The 17,057-nt window shown below is 41.2% G+C and overlaps 1 protein-coding gene across 2 annotated transcripts; it reads left to right on the top strand.

Annotated features, from left to right (window-relative positions):
• Positions 1–2,342: 2,342 nt before the first annotated feature.
• LOC129709080 (peptidyl-prolyl cis-trans isomerase FKBP8-like) lies at positions 2,343–16,801 on the top strand. Of its 2 annotated transcripts, none has more exons than XM_055655181.1 (9): positions 2,343–3,671; positions 3,751–3,920; positions 6,164–6,252; positions 7,070–7,287; positions 8,710–8,882; positions 9,594–9,671; positions 12,545–12,643; positions 14,915–15,014; positions 16,155–16,801. In XM_055655181.1, the coding sequence occupies exons 1-8, from the start codon at positions 3,611–3,613 to the stop codon at positions 14,981–14,983; spliced, it is 957 nt and encodes a 318-aa protein (XP_055511156.1). In that variant the 5' UTR covers positions 2,343–3,610; the 3' UTR covers positions 14,984–15,014; positions 16,155–16,801. The 2 variants fall into 2 exon arrangements, with proteins under 2 accessions (XP_055511156.1, XP_055511157.1); XM_055655182.1 differs by lacking the exon at positions 16,155–16,801 and adding an exon at positions 15,662–16,134.
• The last annotated feature ends 256 nt before the right edge of the window (positions 16,802–17,057 follow it).

The following is a 17,057-nucleotide window of genomic DNA, read 5'->3' as shown; positions in this document are numbered from 1 at the left end:
TTTATGCGGACTGAGTGGAGGTGTTCAGTGGAACGATTGCAGAGTCTGCGCATGGTCTCGCTGATATACGGGAGTCCACACCTGGAACAGCGAATACAGAAGATGAGGTTGGAGGAGGTGCAAGTGAACCTCTGCCTCACCTGAAAAGACTCTGGTTCCTTGGACAGAGTCGAGGGGAGAGGTGTAAGGACAGGTGTTGCATCTCCTGCGATTGCAGGGGAAAGTACCGAGGAGGGGGTGGTTTGGGTGGGAAGGGAAGGGACATTGACCAGGGCTTTGCAGAGGGAACGGTCTCTGCAGAAAACAGAAAGCGATGGAGATTGGAAGATGTGGCTAGTAGTGGGATCCCGTTGGAGGTGGTGAAAATGTCGGAGGATTATGTGCTGTATGCAATGGATCATTGGGTAAAAGGTGTGGACAAGGCGGCCCTTGTTACGAAGGGGGAGCAAGAGCAGAGCTGTGGGTTATCGAGGAGAACCCAGTGAGAACCTCGTCTATAATGATAGCGGGGAACCCCCCATTCCCTAAAGAATGAAGATGACTGATGTCCTGGTATGGAACACAACATCCTCGGTACATATGCGGTGTAGACGGAGGAGTTGGCAGTGGGGGATAGAGTCTTTACAGGAAGCAGGATGGGAAGAAGTGTAGTCTAGATAGCTATGGGAGTCGGTGGGTTTGTAATAGATGTCTGTCGATAGTCTGTCTCCCGTGATGGAAAATTAGCCATGAAGTTGATGAAGTCAGTGAGTTCTGCATGGGTGCAGGAGGTGGCACCGATGCAGTTGTCAGTGTAGTGAAGGTAGAGTTTGGGTATAGTTCACGGGTAACCTCACAACTAATTTCCATCCTGCACTCAAATTCACTTGGTCCATCTACGACAATTCCCTACCGTTTCTAGATCTCACTGTCTCCAGAACTTTGTGTCTCTACCCTGAAACATATTTGCTCTATGTCAAATTTTGTTTTGGAGATCTTTATGAAAGTTTGCAGAATTTACAGCAGAGCCTGCCAGGGCTCAAAGTCCATGTGAGCCGCTACGTATTCTAACTCTTATCTTCTCACCTTGTCCAACATGGTCTGTATCTATATAAAATTAAGTGTATTTTCGTGAAATTTATATGATTAAAATCGAAGCTCAACAGCACTGTTTTCAACAACAAACTGCACTCTGGTTTTGCAATAATTTTGTTGAAATTATTCTCAATCATGGCACTGTGATAAACATGAAAGGGTATGGAGGGCAAATCCCCAAAGGGGGATTTGGCTTGAGAAAACAGGCAACCAAAAACAATGCCTGAAAGTAACATATCTACATTTTTTCTTTACCACATTTACTAATTCAGGCTCCTATCTAGCACACAATAGTTTTCTCCAACGATAGTCCACATCAAAAAGAAATACAGTCTATGCGTTGTGACCCAATAGGCTTTCTTGCTTAATGGCAAATTAAGTCTTGTGGCAGATGATATTCTAATCAATAGAAATAATATTCATTTTAATACACTGGGTAACATTGAGATACATTTTGACAAAAATAGGAAGGTTGCAAACCTGAAACCTGAACGATTTGTTCCTCTTCCCACTGAAGCTGCCTTTCATTTCATTTGCTCACAGGCAGTATTTCTCTTCATTCCCTTCAACCTGTTTTCCCACTCTGTTCTGATGAAGGGTCTTCATCCTGAAAATGTTACTGTTTCTCTTTCCACAGATGCTACCTGATCTGCTGAGCATATTCCATTTTTGTTTCAGATATCCAACATCTGCAGTTTACTTTTTTTTTTAATTGAATTGTTTGGAATGAACATTCTCACATGTGGGAAGTTGTGCTTCCCAACGTGTGTTCCTTTCCAATGTTTCTGGGTGGGCTAACCATGTGATTCACAGACATTGGGTGCAAGCTTTAGGTTTAGAGATAGTCCAGCGTTTGGTTCAGTCAATCTCCCTAGACCCACACACTCTATGATTGTGGTGACACAAGTGTCTGACTTGTATAGGGATCATGCAATCATACTGCAGAGAAGCAAGCCCTTTCCCACCACCTCAGTATTAGAGCCACATCTCTCTTTACCTTTTCTATCTTAGTACTTGTCTAAATGCTATTTAAAGCTTTTAATTGCATCTCCCTCTACCACCAATTCAAGATAACTACTACCCTCTGTGTAAAAAACGTGCCTTCCAGATCTCCTTTGAAATTTCTCCATTCTTACATTAAACCTATGTGTTCTAATTCTAGACTCCCAACATTGGGGGGGGGGGGGGGGGGGGGGAAAAGATTTTGCCTAACAATCCTATCTGTGCACCTCATCATTCTATGAACATCTATTATGTTGCCCCTCGATAGTCTTCGAGGCGACCTTATACAGTGGAATATAATTTCAAGAAAGTACTATTGGAAACATGGAGGGGAAAGCTGAGTGAGGGAAAGTCAGCTCGAAGATAGGGGCAGGATAACACGTGAAAGGCAATAGGTGAACGTGTGTGGTTGATGGGCAGATGGTTGGACAGATGAACAAAAAAGGCATGAGATAACAGCGAAATGTGAAAATGGTCTAAATTATTCTGATAAATAATGAATGAATGCCTTTATTTGCCATTGTCAGCACTGTATACAACAATTATTATTGCCACTTCATTGGTGCATAATATACAAACATAAAAACACAGGACACAATTTTAAAACAATGTTATAAAACTAGGTATCGAGATAAATAAAGAATCAGTATTGCACGTGGAGGTTTGTAGCAGCATGGAAAAGTGCAGCATGAATAAATACTCAGTGTTTTTTTCATATTGAGTGTGTAGATTGCTTTGGGGAAAAAACTGTATCTGAGTCTGTAGGTCCGTGTTTTGGCTGACCTGTAACGCCTGCCAGAGGGCAACAGTTCAAAAAGGTGATGTGTGGAGTCTTTGATGATGTAGGTGGCTCTGCTGAGGTAGCGTGAGGTGGCAATGTCCTCCAGAGAGGGCAGTGGGCAGCCGGTGATTCTCTCTGCTGTTTTTACCACTCTCTGGAGCGATTTCTTGTATGCAGCAGAGCAGCCTGCATACCACACTGACATGCAATATGTCAGTAGACTCTCAATGGTCGCTCTCAATGTTTCCAATGGTTGGACAAAACGGTCATACAGAGACATCGGATTGCTTTTGGTCTCATTGTGTTGTATCGGCCCAGAGTCCAGTTCAATCGCCCCCCACCCCAGACAGGACACGCGGTCTCCCGTAAACGTTCCTTCCTCTTCAGTAAATTTAATTCTAAACGGCTTCCAAGTGACATCTTTGCAGGAAGCAAGTATCCGCAGTAACAGCAAAACATTCCGTGATGCAACAATCTGTGTTCAAAATGAGTTCTAAACAGTGTCTTGTCATTGAGACATTTCTGTCTGTAGATGTTGACGCGATCAACAAATGCAGACAAGGTCAGCGTGGAGGGAAAAGTGACCGCACGCTTGTACCGATTGCACCGGGCCGGTCAGGCTAAGCTGGCCTTTTAATGGTGGAATCGGTTCCTATTGTGGTCGGATAATTTTGATTGCAAGCATTGTCAAATCTGATAGGCCGGCGAACATCTTGAGTTCAAGTCCTTGTGGCCGCCGGGGCTCCAGTGTGCATGATGGACTCAACACATGATGCAGTGGACAATTCAGAAGAAGAGTGGATTGACGTGCTAGGTGCGCGTAATAAACGGTGCAATTACTAACTACAGGTAGAAACTCGTTCTAAACTAATGCCACTCATTCACCGTTGCAGGGAATGGGTTGCTGAAGAAGAAGATTCTAAAAGGTGGCGACGCGCAGCTCGAGAGGCCGGGAAACGGGCAGAATGTCATAATCTGGGTGAAGATCATGCAGGAAAACGGAGATGTCATTCTGGGCCGGCAGAAGCTTTCATTTACTATCAATGGAAGGGATGTCATTAAGGTGGGTGAGCGGAACGCCACCTCACCAAAAGCAATGTCAGCTATGGTCGGAAGGCACACACAGCAGTGAATCAGTCACCTGAGCCCAAACTGCACAGAATTCACACAAACAAGCAATTTGCGTTCACCCAGTATTAATATTTATAGCTAATTTAAATCTCCGCAACATCAAGCTAGGTATAATTAATACGCACATATTAACTGTGCAAAATGAACACTTTGAGAGTTTAATCGTTGACTCTTCTATTATTCAACCATGTGCTCAATTAAAGCAGTCATGATACCTTTAGACTTAAGAGAATTTAGAGATAGGCGCGGAAACAGGCTCTTCGACCCACCGCCGACGAGCGATCGGGATATCCCGTACACTACCACCATCCTACACACTAGTGGCAAGTTGCAATTTTACCGAAGCCAATTAACTCACAAATCTGTACGTCTTTGAAGTGTGGGAGAAAACCGGATCACCCGGAGAAAACCCGCGCCGACACAGGGAGAACGTCCAAACTCGGTACAGAATGCACCCGTTGTCGGGATCGAACCCGGGTCTCTGGCGCTGTAAGGCAGCAGAGGCACCGTCACTCCACTGTGTAGCTCTTTATAAATGACACTTTACACAATCGCATAGAAAATCGTGCCCTCTTTAACTAATACTCGCCCATCTAAATCCAGCTACGATTTGCATAGGCATCGCTACTGTCATTGATACCCCATCAGTGGGTTATTATACACGATTGTAGCAAATTTAAATGTAAATATGCGTGAGTATATAGCTACCGCCATCTGTCTGCAAATCAAATCTGTCAATCAATTCGCGCATGGTTTCCATTTGTAAAGGATTTGAACCTATGATCATTTTACAAATGTGTGCAATCCATCACTGTCCGCGTCGCGAGCCTGGGGTCACTCTGTTAATAATGTTTGAATGTAAATAATTCACAGATGTGTATACTGTAGTTCATAGATTGTGTTTACTTTATTTTGCCCCAAGCCAATTCGTGCAGCCTATTTATTGTTTAATGCCCCTGTCCCACTTAAGCCCCTGTCCCACTTAGGAAACCTGAACGGAAGCCTCTGGAGACTTTGCGCCCCACCCAAGGTTTCCGTGCGGTTCCTGGAGGTTGCATGTAGTGGAAGCAGGTAGGGAGACTGACAAAAACCTCCGGGAACCGCACAGAACCCTTGGGTGGGGCGCAAAGTCTCCAGAGGTTTCCGTTCAGGTTGCCTAAGTGGGACAGGGACTTTACGATCCAATGAAAGCTCAACCTCTCTCCGTTGAAGTTAGGGTTAGGGTGAGGATCATCACTAATGATTGCAAGGAGCTTGTTGTTTAAGGATATACAGTTACATTGATCTATCTGCTGTGTGTTCTAGTCCCTCCTTAAATTATGCTGCTTTCCCTTTTTCTGGACAGTATCTCTTTTTAAATTTTACCTACTATTGAACTGGTGGATTTCCTGTAGCTTTGCTCACAAGCATTTGGAAAATACAATCTTAGTCATATGCTGCCTTACTGTTATGGGCAGTCACTTCACCTCGTTACTGTTGGAATTTACCGCCTTGATCCATGTTTAGACTATAAGATCAGGAGCCAAATGTTTCTGGGGAAAAAATAAATTAATCATCAATAGTGAGGCCCGAACAAAAATCAAATTGTTGGAAGAATTCAAAGGATGAATGGACAGATGACGGTTGGCGTCAGAATTTTTCTTCGATGTGGAGAAAAGTCCTGGCCTGAAACGTTATCTGTGCATTTCCCTCCACTACCTGACTCCAGCACTTTACTTTTGCTCATGATTCCAACATCTGCAGTCTCTTCTGCCACTATTGATGGACAGAGCTGTTTGTAGCACAACGAAAGACACCCCCACCCCCATGTGATGAAGGAACGTGAACTGGCAGATAATGAGTTGGATTAAGCTTGTCCTGCTTTTGTGAATTCAACACAAAATATCTATTTGGTTGGATAGATGCAATGGTAAACTGCACTAAAACAGCCTAGGTCGGGGAATGACTGATATTGGAACAGTCTTCAGTTGAGTACCATCAGCTTCATGTTTAAGAAAGAACTGCAGATGCTGGAAAAATCGAAGGTAGACAAAAATGCTTGAGAAACTCAGCGGGTGAGGCAGCATCTATGGAGCGAGGGAATAGGTGACGTTTCAGGTCGAGACCCTTCTTCAGCTTCATTATCTCTTGATTTCTTTAACACAGTAACTTTCAGAATTGTTTTCTCTCTCTAAGGCTCTGGAGATATGTGTGCCCCTGATGTACTTACATGAAACAGCTCTGATTCTCACAGACTCCAAGTTTTGTTCCGGAAGAGCATCCAGGTAATTAATGTTCATATCTGTGAATCAACTCTGTGTGTTTTTACAGAATTGCCTCTGAATTAATTTGAAGCTGTAGGTTTAGATGAAATCACAAAATAAGATGAAACGTATCAAGTGGTCTGAAGTCTGGGATTGAATTCTAATTCTGATTACAATTCATTTGAATTTTAGTAGATCTCAGGTGATGTTATTCATTGGTGACATGTTGAGTTTCCACTCTAGGGATTTCCTCTCCAACCCAAATTATGCAGATGCCTGAGATCTGCAATAGAACAGAAAATGGTAAAAAAAATACTCAGCAGCCCAGGCTCTGCATGTATTTATTTTATTGGGCAGTGCTCTCGAAGAGCTGATCCCAGAATATTCAGCTACTGAAATCAGAGAATATTTTAACTGTAAATTGAGCTTTCAGTATTTATCCATTTTTTAACGGATTGTCTTGTAATTCAGCAGGTTGAGTGTAACAAGTGCAAGATTTATTGACCTCTTTGGCAAAGAAAGTTGGTATTTGCTTACCCAAATTTGTTTTTTATTTGTTGACTGTTATGAATGATTTAAGTCTTCTCTTGTCCTTCCGAAATGCCACCTTGGTTCAAAATGGGATTATTGTAGGGTTAGTGTAAATACAAACCTTTCGTATCCATGTGCCTGTCCAAATGCCTTTTAAATGTTCTGATATCACCTGCCTCAACTACCTCCTCCGGCAGCTCATTCCATATATGATGGTCAGCATGGACCCAGTGGTCAAAGTGCCTGTTTTCATACTGTTTCTCAATGACGACAACAGAATCTGATCATTTGCTTAATTGTTCTGCAGTGAAGCCTCAGAAGTGAAACCAGGGGGCAGAGTTCTCCTCGAAGTCGAGCTGTTGTCAGTCAGTGGAACTCGCCTGGAGGTTAAACCGAAAGTGGAACAGTTGCAATTAATTAGGGACGAGCGGGAGAAAGGCAACCGATACTTCCAGAGTAAGAATTATAAACTGGCGATCCCCTGCTACACCAGTGCTTTGACAATGATAGATGCCAACACCAAAGGTATTGAATTATTTTCTTGGAATAATTACATTTTCAATTGAAAAGATTCATTTTGAATGTTCTACAGATATAGAGTCATGGAGTCCTACAGCATGGAAACAGACCCTTCGACCCAACTCGGTCATGCCGACCAAGATGCCCCATCTACACAAGTCCCAACTGCCGACATTCGGCCCATGTTGTTCTAAACCTTTTGTATCCATAATGTCCAAATGCCTTTTAAATGTTCTGATGGCACCTACCTGAACTACCTCCTCTGGCAACTGATTCCATATACTCTCCACCCTATGTGTGGAAAAAGTTGCCCTGTCACTTTCCTAATAAATCTTTCCCCTCTAACCTCAAACCTATGTCCTTTGGTTCTTGACTCTACTAAAATGTATCTACTTCCTCTTCAAACAGTCTCAGTGATCCAGCCTCAGCAACAAGATGAGGTGAAGAAATTCCCAGGCTCTACCACGTTCCTAGGCACTATCATTATAAATGACCGGCCCTGTATTCTTGTTCACTACCTATCTTCTCTAATTTGAGATTCTCCCACCAAAGGAACACATTTTAGCATCTGCCTTTCGTGCATACTAAGGATATTATGTTTCAATATACCCTCATTCTGCTAGAATCCAAAGAGTGTGGATCCAATTTCATCAGCCGCTCATGGTCGGACAGCTCATTTATCCTTGGAAAAAAATTATAAATAGTTGGCTTTTATTGCTATTATTCCTAACATTCCATAGCTCTAGGCTCCCCGGCCTCTTGGTGTCACTTTGACAGCCATCCCTGAGTTAGTTTTCTTCTTAAAATTATCATTACTCATTAATTTCTCATCTTCCATACTCCGGTCAGTATGGACCACATATTCACTTTTTCACATATCCACCATTGATTTAACTACTTAGATTCACTTTTTCATATATACATGCCACCATCAATAAAGCTTGATGGTGGTATGTATCAGATCTTTATGGCTTCAACCCCGCCCCCCCCCCCCCCATCCAGAGAGTTATGCACCCAAATATAGACTGATGTAATTCCATCCATTGCTGCACTCTCCAAGGTTCTGGTATACTGAGGTGACAACATTTTAAGTGAAGGATCCAACAAACCTATCCCCCCATCTTTGCGACCTGGGGGGAAATTGGAGTACTCAGAGTAAACCCACGCGTTCACAGGAAGAATGTACAAATTCCATGAAAACAGTACCAGAGGCCAGAATCAAACCCAGGTCATTAGAACTGTGTGACAAACACAGTACTTCCCCATTGGCATAATGTAGCATTTACCTGCAATCCTTGGAAAAACTTTCTATTGAAGATAGTTGGCACTGAGAAGCAGTTTGAGCTAATATCCAATTCAATCCTAGTCAGTCATATTGCTGCTTCAGCTGGACTGGAACATCTGTTTAATGCTACCTTATTGTTCCAGATGTCCTCAACCATGAAGACGAGAAAAGTCTTCTTGATGAAAAAGTGAAATGCTACAGCAATAACGCAGCCTGCCACCTGAACATGGGAAACATGGAGGAGGCTTTTACCTGCTGTGATATTGTCTTGCAGCACCAACCCCAGCACTGCAAAGCCCTGTTCAGGAAGGGCAAGGTAGGCGAGGGTGTGATGTGAACCTGGCCAGACATGGTGTTTTTGCTGGAAACTCGACAGCTAATTTTCATGCACGTTATCCAAATCCCACCCACTGTCACATGTCAAAGAGGCTATGTTTATTTGCTATGCTCCTTTGATTGGGGGAGGGGGGGGGTAGATTTGATAACACAGTGCAAGAGATGGTCTTTTGTAAGCAATCAGGAGACCCTAGGTCGGCAAATAGAAATAGTCCAAGCAGTCTCTTACACACGCTACCCCGGCAATATGTTGACAAAGTCAAGTCGACTTTATTGTCATATTCACAAGGACGGTGAGATACAGGTACAATGGAAAATTTGCTTGCAGCAGCATCAAAAGCACATGGACTCAGACAGCTAATGAAAACATAGATTTTGTTTAGATTAATTACGTTATAGATTAATTTCAATACAATAAAAGGAAAAGTCCTGCAAAAACCAGAAAGATTCCTATTAGCAAAATAACAAACAATCTCCTAATAGCTCTGTGTAGGTCCAGTGACCTTTACTGCAGACCCAGATTGGGGGAGGCAGTATCTCTCATGCTTTAATGGGGGAGTCAGTCATATCTCTCATTCTTTAATGAATGCTTATTTGAGAGGGTTTCAATATATCATATCCTGCAATCCCCAGTTTTGTTCACGGTAAATTTCTATTTCAATTTCTTTCTTTTTTTAATGTTCTTTTTCAGGTTCTTGAGCTGCAGGAGAAGTATTTTCTCTCAATCAAATTTCTCAGAAAAGCTTTACAAGTGGAACCTGCAAACCAGGTAACAATGACCTCAATCAGTCTCTCCCCACAGAACTAACGGAAACGACCTGGACTGTCTATAGATTTGATGCTCCTGATTATGCTGTCTCTAGTCTGCTTGCTTTCTTTCAGCATGCTCTCCGGTCCCTATTGTCTGTTCCTCAATATACACACTTCTTGCAATGATCTCTGGCCTTGGTGAGAACACACCTGCAGTTTTATGGGCAATTTTGATTTTCTTATCTGAAATATATTGACCAGAGAGAGTGTAAAGTGAAGATTCACTGGGCTTGTTCCAGAATGGTGCAGTTGCTGTAAGAGATTGAGTCTACGGAACCTTTATTCTCTTGAATTTAGAATAAGATACACACTTGAAATATATGTGTCATAGAATCACAGATTACAGAATATAGGACATCAGACCACAATGTCTATGATACCCATCGTACTCATCTACACTAATACTACTTATCATTGCCTTTTTAATTCTCAAAAGGCTTTGCCGTTTGAATGCAGGGAGGGTGCTTCATCTTGCTGATGAATCAAAAATAAACAGTCACAATTGCAGAATTAGGCTGATTAGGACTCGGATGAGGAGAAATTTCCTCAGTCAGAAGTTGATTAATTGTTGGAATTTTTGGTCCCAGACCGCGTGGAGAATCTGCAACCAAGTTCTCTCCAAACAGAGATCAGTGGATTTCAAGCAATTTGGGTGGTTAGGGGTGATGGTACAGGAAATTATGCTGAGATAGATCAGGCATGATCTTGACGAATGCCAGAGAAAGTCCCGTGAGAGTTTGAGGATGTGCTGTTCTGTTGGTCTATTGCAAATTCTCACTGCGGCTGAAATTTGATCCAGCTGATACAATCACAGCAGTCGGGCCTTAAAGGGATGTAGCTGAAGACAAGTCGTACTACTTTACCGACCGAGGAACGTCTCTGATTAGTAACACTGCTGTAATGATGGTAGGGAAATTCCAGAAGGACCTGGCCAGCTTGTTGAAAAACTTCCAGGAATTCAGCCAGAAATTCCAGCAGAGGATGTCCTTGTGAGCAGTGATATTACACATATGCAGGCTGTGAATCCTTGCACTCTGGGGAACACAGGAAAATCCTTACGCCTGCAGTCCCTTCTCTTGTGGTTGAAGGAAAAACAATGAAGATAGAATTTATGATCTTTTTAATGGAGGTATACAGTGAAATGTGCCCGGGAACAGTGCCAATGGTGTGGAATAATCGCGGGGCTAGGAAGGAGTCACCTTGGCAAATTAACCCGGGTACACGATATGAGAGCTTACTGGAAGACACAGATCTCAATGAAGACAAAACATACAGTTTGGATATAGGTCCCTTAAATATCACCATTTCATGGAAAATAGGGTTTACACGAGCTGGCAGGTCTCTGCGCTGTCATTATTTACACCAGTGATGTGAAAACCACATAGGAGATTAACTTTTGGGTGCTACGTTTATAGGTTAAGTCTTCTGGAGGGTTTTTTATCCTCTGTTCAATGTTAAGATAATTTTGAACTGCTATGTTTTTTTTCAGTGATTTTGCAAGGAAATCATTGGGCCAAACCATTGAAGAGGACTTTAAAGTCAGCCTGCACTGTTTCATTAAGTTTGAATAAGCAAGTATAGTCTCACAATGTATCAGAAATGCTAAATCAGAAAAGGTTCAGTCCATCTTCCACTATCCCAGCAGATGTGTGATTCAACAACAATAGTTGTTAATTAATCAAAGCAATTACTTTCTTATAATTAGTCTGTCTCAGATTCAAGGAAAGCTTTGTAAATCACAGGTTTAATATCGATTATTCCTCCCATAGTTTAGGTTTCAAATAACTCATGCACTGTAGTAAAATGCATTATTTTCTATTTTATTTGCATTGAATAAGTCAAGTCAAGTCAGGTTTATTCGTCACATACACATACGAGATGTGCAGTGAAATGAAAAGTGGCAATGCTTGTGGATTGTGCAAAAAAACTCCAAAACAAATCAAATTTGAATTACTTAACAGCGGGGATTTCTCACATTTGCTAATTGCCAGTTTGAATTTACTTTACATAGAATACAGGATTTGCCCTTCAGTTCTACTGTTCTGCACAGTATCCAGTTCCAAAGAATTCTTAAGCATTCTGGATTGTTCCTTGGATTCTGGACATAAACGCATTGATATCTGTCAATATTAATGAGAGACATGCCTCCATGGTTCAATTGATTGCAATAACAGTCTGATTGCTGAAAGGTAAATTGTAGAATCCAGCATCATGGACACCACACCAACCTGCCGCGAACAATGGCAAATGTCCTCAGTGTGGCAGAGTTTAGAGCACAACACCCCAGCCAGAAGTAGCAAATTCATTCAATGATGCTGGAATTAGAGGCATATACACAGCAGAATCATAGCAAGAAGGACCAACATTACCCTTATTGTGGGCATCAGTGGTGAAGATGTAATTTATGTTGCACAACAGCTCTGAAATTGCTATTATCACAACCTTATGACAATGACATCAGGCTTCTGTAATGGATGCGGAATCATCTATTCCAGTATTGGGAAACAAATTGGAATTCCATCTCCTATTTTCACTATATTTTCTTGCTAGGAAGAGGACATGATAATCATTGCACAGGACTTGCCTAATCTCACACTGCCAGAATTTGTCTAAGACCATTAAACTATCCCTATTTATTAAGCCGCTGATCATTGTAGAAATGGGCAATGCCAGCTTAACCTAACATTCTCACCTTCGAATGCCACTGGATGAGTTGCCTATGGATATCTCCCAACCAGGAGCCTACAGTCGGAAAATTAACAAATAAAAATCATGACTAGTTGTATATTACAGCAGTAATCGAACATGTTCAATTAATGTTTGCACCTGCAGGAAATTGAGAGGGAAATGAAACTTGTGTTTGACAAGTGGGCAGAAAAATCAGAAGGTACCAGCAATGCTAAAACAGTGAATGAGTGCCCCCTGTTCTTGGTAGGTTCAATGTTTCTCACTATTGGAATTTTCTTTGCTATATAAAGTGAATGAAATGAGTTAGCCACATACTTTTATTTTAATCCACTTTAGATATTCCAATGATTAGGATTGGCAATGTCTAATAGTGAAACCTTACAGTAATCTTGGACCCCAAAAGTAAGATGCAGTGTTGCTGTATCTTTACCCCGCAGTTTGTCTTCCCTACAGCCATCAGGCTATTAAACACAACAGCAAATAAGCTCTGAGCTCTGAACTGCAAAATACTATATTATTACCTCACTATATTTGTTATTTATTGAAAATTTTTTCTCTTCCCCCGTTATGTACTATGTTTTTTCTGTTCTGCTGCAGCAAATAAGAATTTCATTGTCCCATTCGGGACATATGACAATAAAACACTCTTGACTCTTTACTCTTGACATGCAATATGCAGGTTGACTTGCTTGTCTGATGTAGTCAAATATCCGATCTCCTAGTGTTTGGCATCCCTCTATTTTGCAATGGTAATGGTAAACAGAGGGCACATACTTAAAAGGAACGAGGGGGATTTTGAGGATGAAAGAAAAATGTCATTCACAATTTCCAATTGGAAAGCACTGCCAAGAAAAATGATGGGAGGGTATCCAATGTCAACTAAGAGAAGATAGTTTCACACTGTAGAATTAAAGGATTTTAAGAGTTAAGGAGGAAAAGCAGAAGGAATGAAACTAACTGAAAACTTTTTCTGAGACATTTTCCATCTCTTCCATCTGATTGGCACAATTTATTTCCTAAAAGTGAACCAGTTCTGGTTTCCTCAACACAAATTTCTGAATTTTAAAATATTAGGTAAATGCAAGGTCGTTTTCTTATCTCACCGAATGACAAAATGCATTTCCCATTTTCATTCAGTATATTTCCTCAGACGATTCAGTGACCGGTGTACAAGGACGCCCAGGTCTCGCTGCACCTCCCCCTTATCTAACCTAACCCCATTGAGATAATAATCTGCCCCCTTGTTTTTGCTGCCAAAGTGGATAACCTCACATTTATCTATATTATACTGCATCTGCCACGCATCTGTCCACTCATTCAACCTGTCCAGGTCACCCTGCAACCTCCTAGCATCCTCTTCACAGCTCACACTGTCACCCAGCTTTGTGTCATCCAGGATTAAAAGCAACATTAGCAAATTTGCAGATGAACAAAGCTGGGTGGCAGTGTGAGCTGTGAGGAGGATGCTATCAGGATGCAGGGTGACTTGGACAGGTTGGGTGAGTGGGCAGATGCATGGCAGATCCAGTTTAATGTGGATAAATGTAAGGTTACGACATGCAAATGGCATGTTGGCCTTCATAACAAGAGGAGTTGATATAGGAGCAAAGACGTCCTTCTGCAGTTGTACAGGGCCCTAGTGAGACCACACCTGGAGTATTGTGTACAGTTTTGGTCTCCAAATTTGAGGAAGGACATTCTTGCTATTGAGGGAGTGCAGCGTAGGTTCACAAGGTTAATTCCCGGGATGGCGGGACTGTCATATGTTGATAGAATGGAGCGGCTGGGCTTGTATACTCTGGAATTTAGGGATGAGAGGAGATCTTATTGAAACATATAAGATTATTAAGAGTTTGGACACGCTAGAGGCAGGAAACATGTTCCCTATGTTGGGAGAGTCCAGAACCAGGGGACACAGTTTAAGAATAAGGGGTAAGCCATTTAGAATGGAGATGAGGAAATACTTTTTCACACAGAGAGTTGCGAGTCTGTGGAATTCTCTGCCTCAGAGGGCAGTGAAGGCCGGTTCTCTGGATGCTTTCAAGAGAGAGTTAGATAGAGCTTTTAAAGATAGCAGAGTCAAGGGATATGGGGGGAAGACATGAACGGGGTACTGATAGTGGATGATCAGACATGATCACATCAAATGGCCTAATCCAGCACCTATTATCTATTGTCTATTGTCATTGATATTCATAGAAAGTCACAAATTCTTCTCTCTCTTTGATGACATGCAAGACTTAAGTTTTTTCTTGGTAACATTGTGGAACTGCAGTTGGACACAGGTTTTTGCTAAATTAATGTTTATAGGAACTGCACTATGTTGTCTGTTTCTTGTGCATTATTTAGCTCCTCTTTCTTTAAAATGCACTTTAATTTTGGTTACATGTCCTGATAGTTATTATATCTTTACCTCGAAGTGGTTTTATTGATATCCAGTTTAAGCTGCTTGGAGTGCTTTGTTACATTGAAGGTGTGATACAATGCATGTTATAACTATGGTTGTTGCTACAGGCTGATGATTGTAAGATTAAACAAACAAAGAACCATTCAGAAATGCCAGAAGAATGCCAAAGGATTTAACAGATGTTGAACCTCTCTAAGATTGATTTAGGTATGTTTAATATATTGGTATTTCAAAGAACAAATGTTGATGTGATTATTACAGGAGACAAAATGAACAAGTGGTAATAAAATAATGGGACCAATTTTGCAGGAGTGATTCATGTATATTCTTCAACCCGAATTCTTCAACCAATTAATAGTTTACAATACATTGCTTCTACCCATATTTAAAATATTACTGCATCAGATTAAACAAATAGGATTTTTAATGAAAAGCATGATTAATGTTTGTAATGAGCATGAATTGGTGAGAATCATGAACTCAAAGTGTGTTTGATCAGTTATAATCATAACCTACTCTTAAAGTTGCTAATTTGTAGCAAAATATCAAAACTATTACTCAGTCCATCCACTGTTCTTTTCTGCTATCTTAAACCTATCAGATTTTGTATATTTTCTAATCCTGTGCCAACCCTGTTTAATATATTAGCTTTGACCATTCAGTTTCTTGTTATAGAAACATTGATTGAAATGAGATAACTTTAGTGGCCAATCAACTTTTCAGATCCATGGCAATACTATTAATTTCAGCCAATACATCCCACTGAAGACATTAACAGGATTTTTGTTTTGCCAGTTACACATACTTCTTTGCAGGAGAATGTTTTTTTAATAATGTTGAACATTTCTTTAAAGAGCCTGACCCATCCATCCAGCAGTCACAGTTGCTGCACAGTTCTCTTCATAACAAATCTCAACTGAATTGTCCAAGACTGGGATCCCAGTCACCAAAGTGGTTTTGGAAGGACCCGCTCAGAAGTGGACAGAAATGCAGATGAAACCCGCAAGGAGAGATGTGATTCCCAGGTGAATGTCAGAAACAAGTGCATGACTAAGAAAGATACATTACAGAAGGGTCAGTGGTACATAGCAGGAACTTGCCATGGAGGTATCTGGAAGAGCAACAGCCTAATGTGAATGGCAGTACTTTGTTAGCTAAATTATCCCTTCCAGGTGCGAATGCAAACATTGTCTTTATCAAAAATATAATGTTCCCGCTTTGCCAATAGAGGTATGCTTGACTCCTGCCATTAACACAAGCCTGAAACCAACCTGCAGGGAACAATGTATGTTTGCAAATTATATCTTTTGTTTCTTGATTAATCATTGTGTAACATTTTCTTCTCAGATTCTCAGAATATATGCCAGATGCACACATCAGGAGATATATCTATTCCCCCAAAACGGGTTTTTGGGTCCAGACTATTTCAGAAAACATCCGAGACCAGAAATTACTGTTGATTCAATTAATGCATTAAGACATGTGATCTTTGTATATTACGCCTTCGTCCACTCCAAGTTTAATTTTAACCAGCTTAAAATAAATGGATGTATGTCCCAATTACAACAATGGACAAATGAATGCCATGCAGATGCACTGTCTGTCACCCAAGATGCCATCAATAATATCCATCATAATTTGCAGAGGAAAAAACATGGTTAAGTCAATAAATTGATCATATTATGATATATGCTACTGACATTCAATTGAAATGGGTGAATTTGGAAAAAGACACAAGAAGGAAAATGGAATTCTGCGTTTTTTATTATAAACTAGGCGACGAAGATGGGCACAAATAAATATTTTCCTCCAAAAGTACTGCTAACAAACCATTATTCCACTAACACGTAAAAGGTTCCAAGTAATGTGATAAAACGATTAAGATGCAGCATTGTCGGTATGGTCCTAATGAAGCAGATCTCTCCGTCCTTTTACCTTACCCGAGGATGCCCTAGTGTCCAGAATTGCGAGAAGGCATTAGGTTGTGTGGTACTTCAGGGCGTAAGGCAGTGGTAAGACAGAGGGCACAGTAGTCCCTCAGTTCTCTAAAGGTAGGCTAATCTAGCTTAGAGAATGGTGGAGTAACTCAGCGGGTCATGCAGCATCTCTGGTAAAAATAGACAGGTGACGTTTTGGGTCAGGATTGCTTTTCAGACTGATTTCAGAAGCGGTGGGCTGAAGGGCCTGTTTCTATGTTGTATATTTAAAACAAAACTCAGGAGTGAGTTACAGGCTGTGAGCTAATCACAA

Source organism: Leucoraja erinacea, chromosome 25 (assembly GCF_028641065.1).
Source record: "Leucoraja erinacea ecotype New England chromosome 25, Leri_hhj_1, whole genome shotgun sequence".
In the NCBI taxonomy this organism is placed as follows: Eukaryota; Metazoa; Chordata; class Chondrichthyes; order Rajiformes; family Rajidae; genus Leucoraja; species Leucoraja erinaceus.
This window is presented reverse-complemented; position numbering and strand designations above follow the sequence as displayed.

What these genes read in the sequence shown, in the direction of transcription:
- LOC129709080 (XM_055655181.1), top strand. Translation starts at nt 3,611, where the DNA reads ATGATGGACTCAACACATGATGCAGTGGACAATTCAGAAGAAGAGTGG. An exon ending in GATAGATGCCAACACCAAAG is followed by an intron (nt 7,288 to 8,709) that starts GTATTGAATTAT and finishes TTATTGTTCCAG; the next exon opens with ATGTCCTCAACCATGAAGAC. An exon ending in CCCTGTTCAGGAAGGGCAAG is followed by an intron (nt 8,883 to 9,593) that starts GTAGGCGAGGGT and finishes GTTCTTTTTCAG; the next exon opens with GTTCTTGAGCTGCAGGAGAA.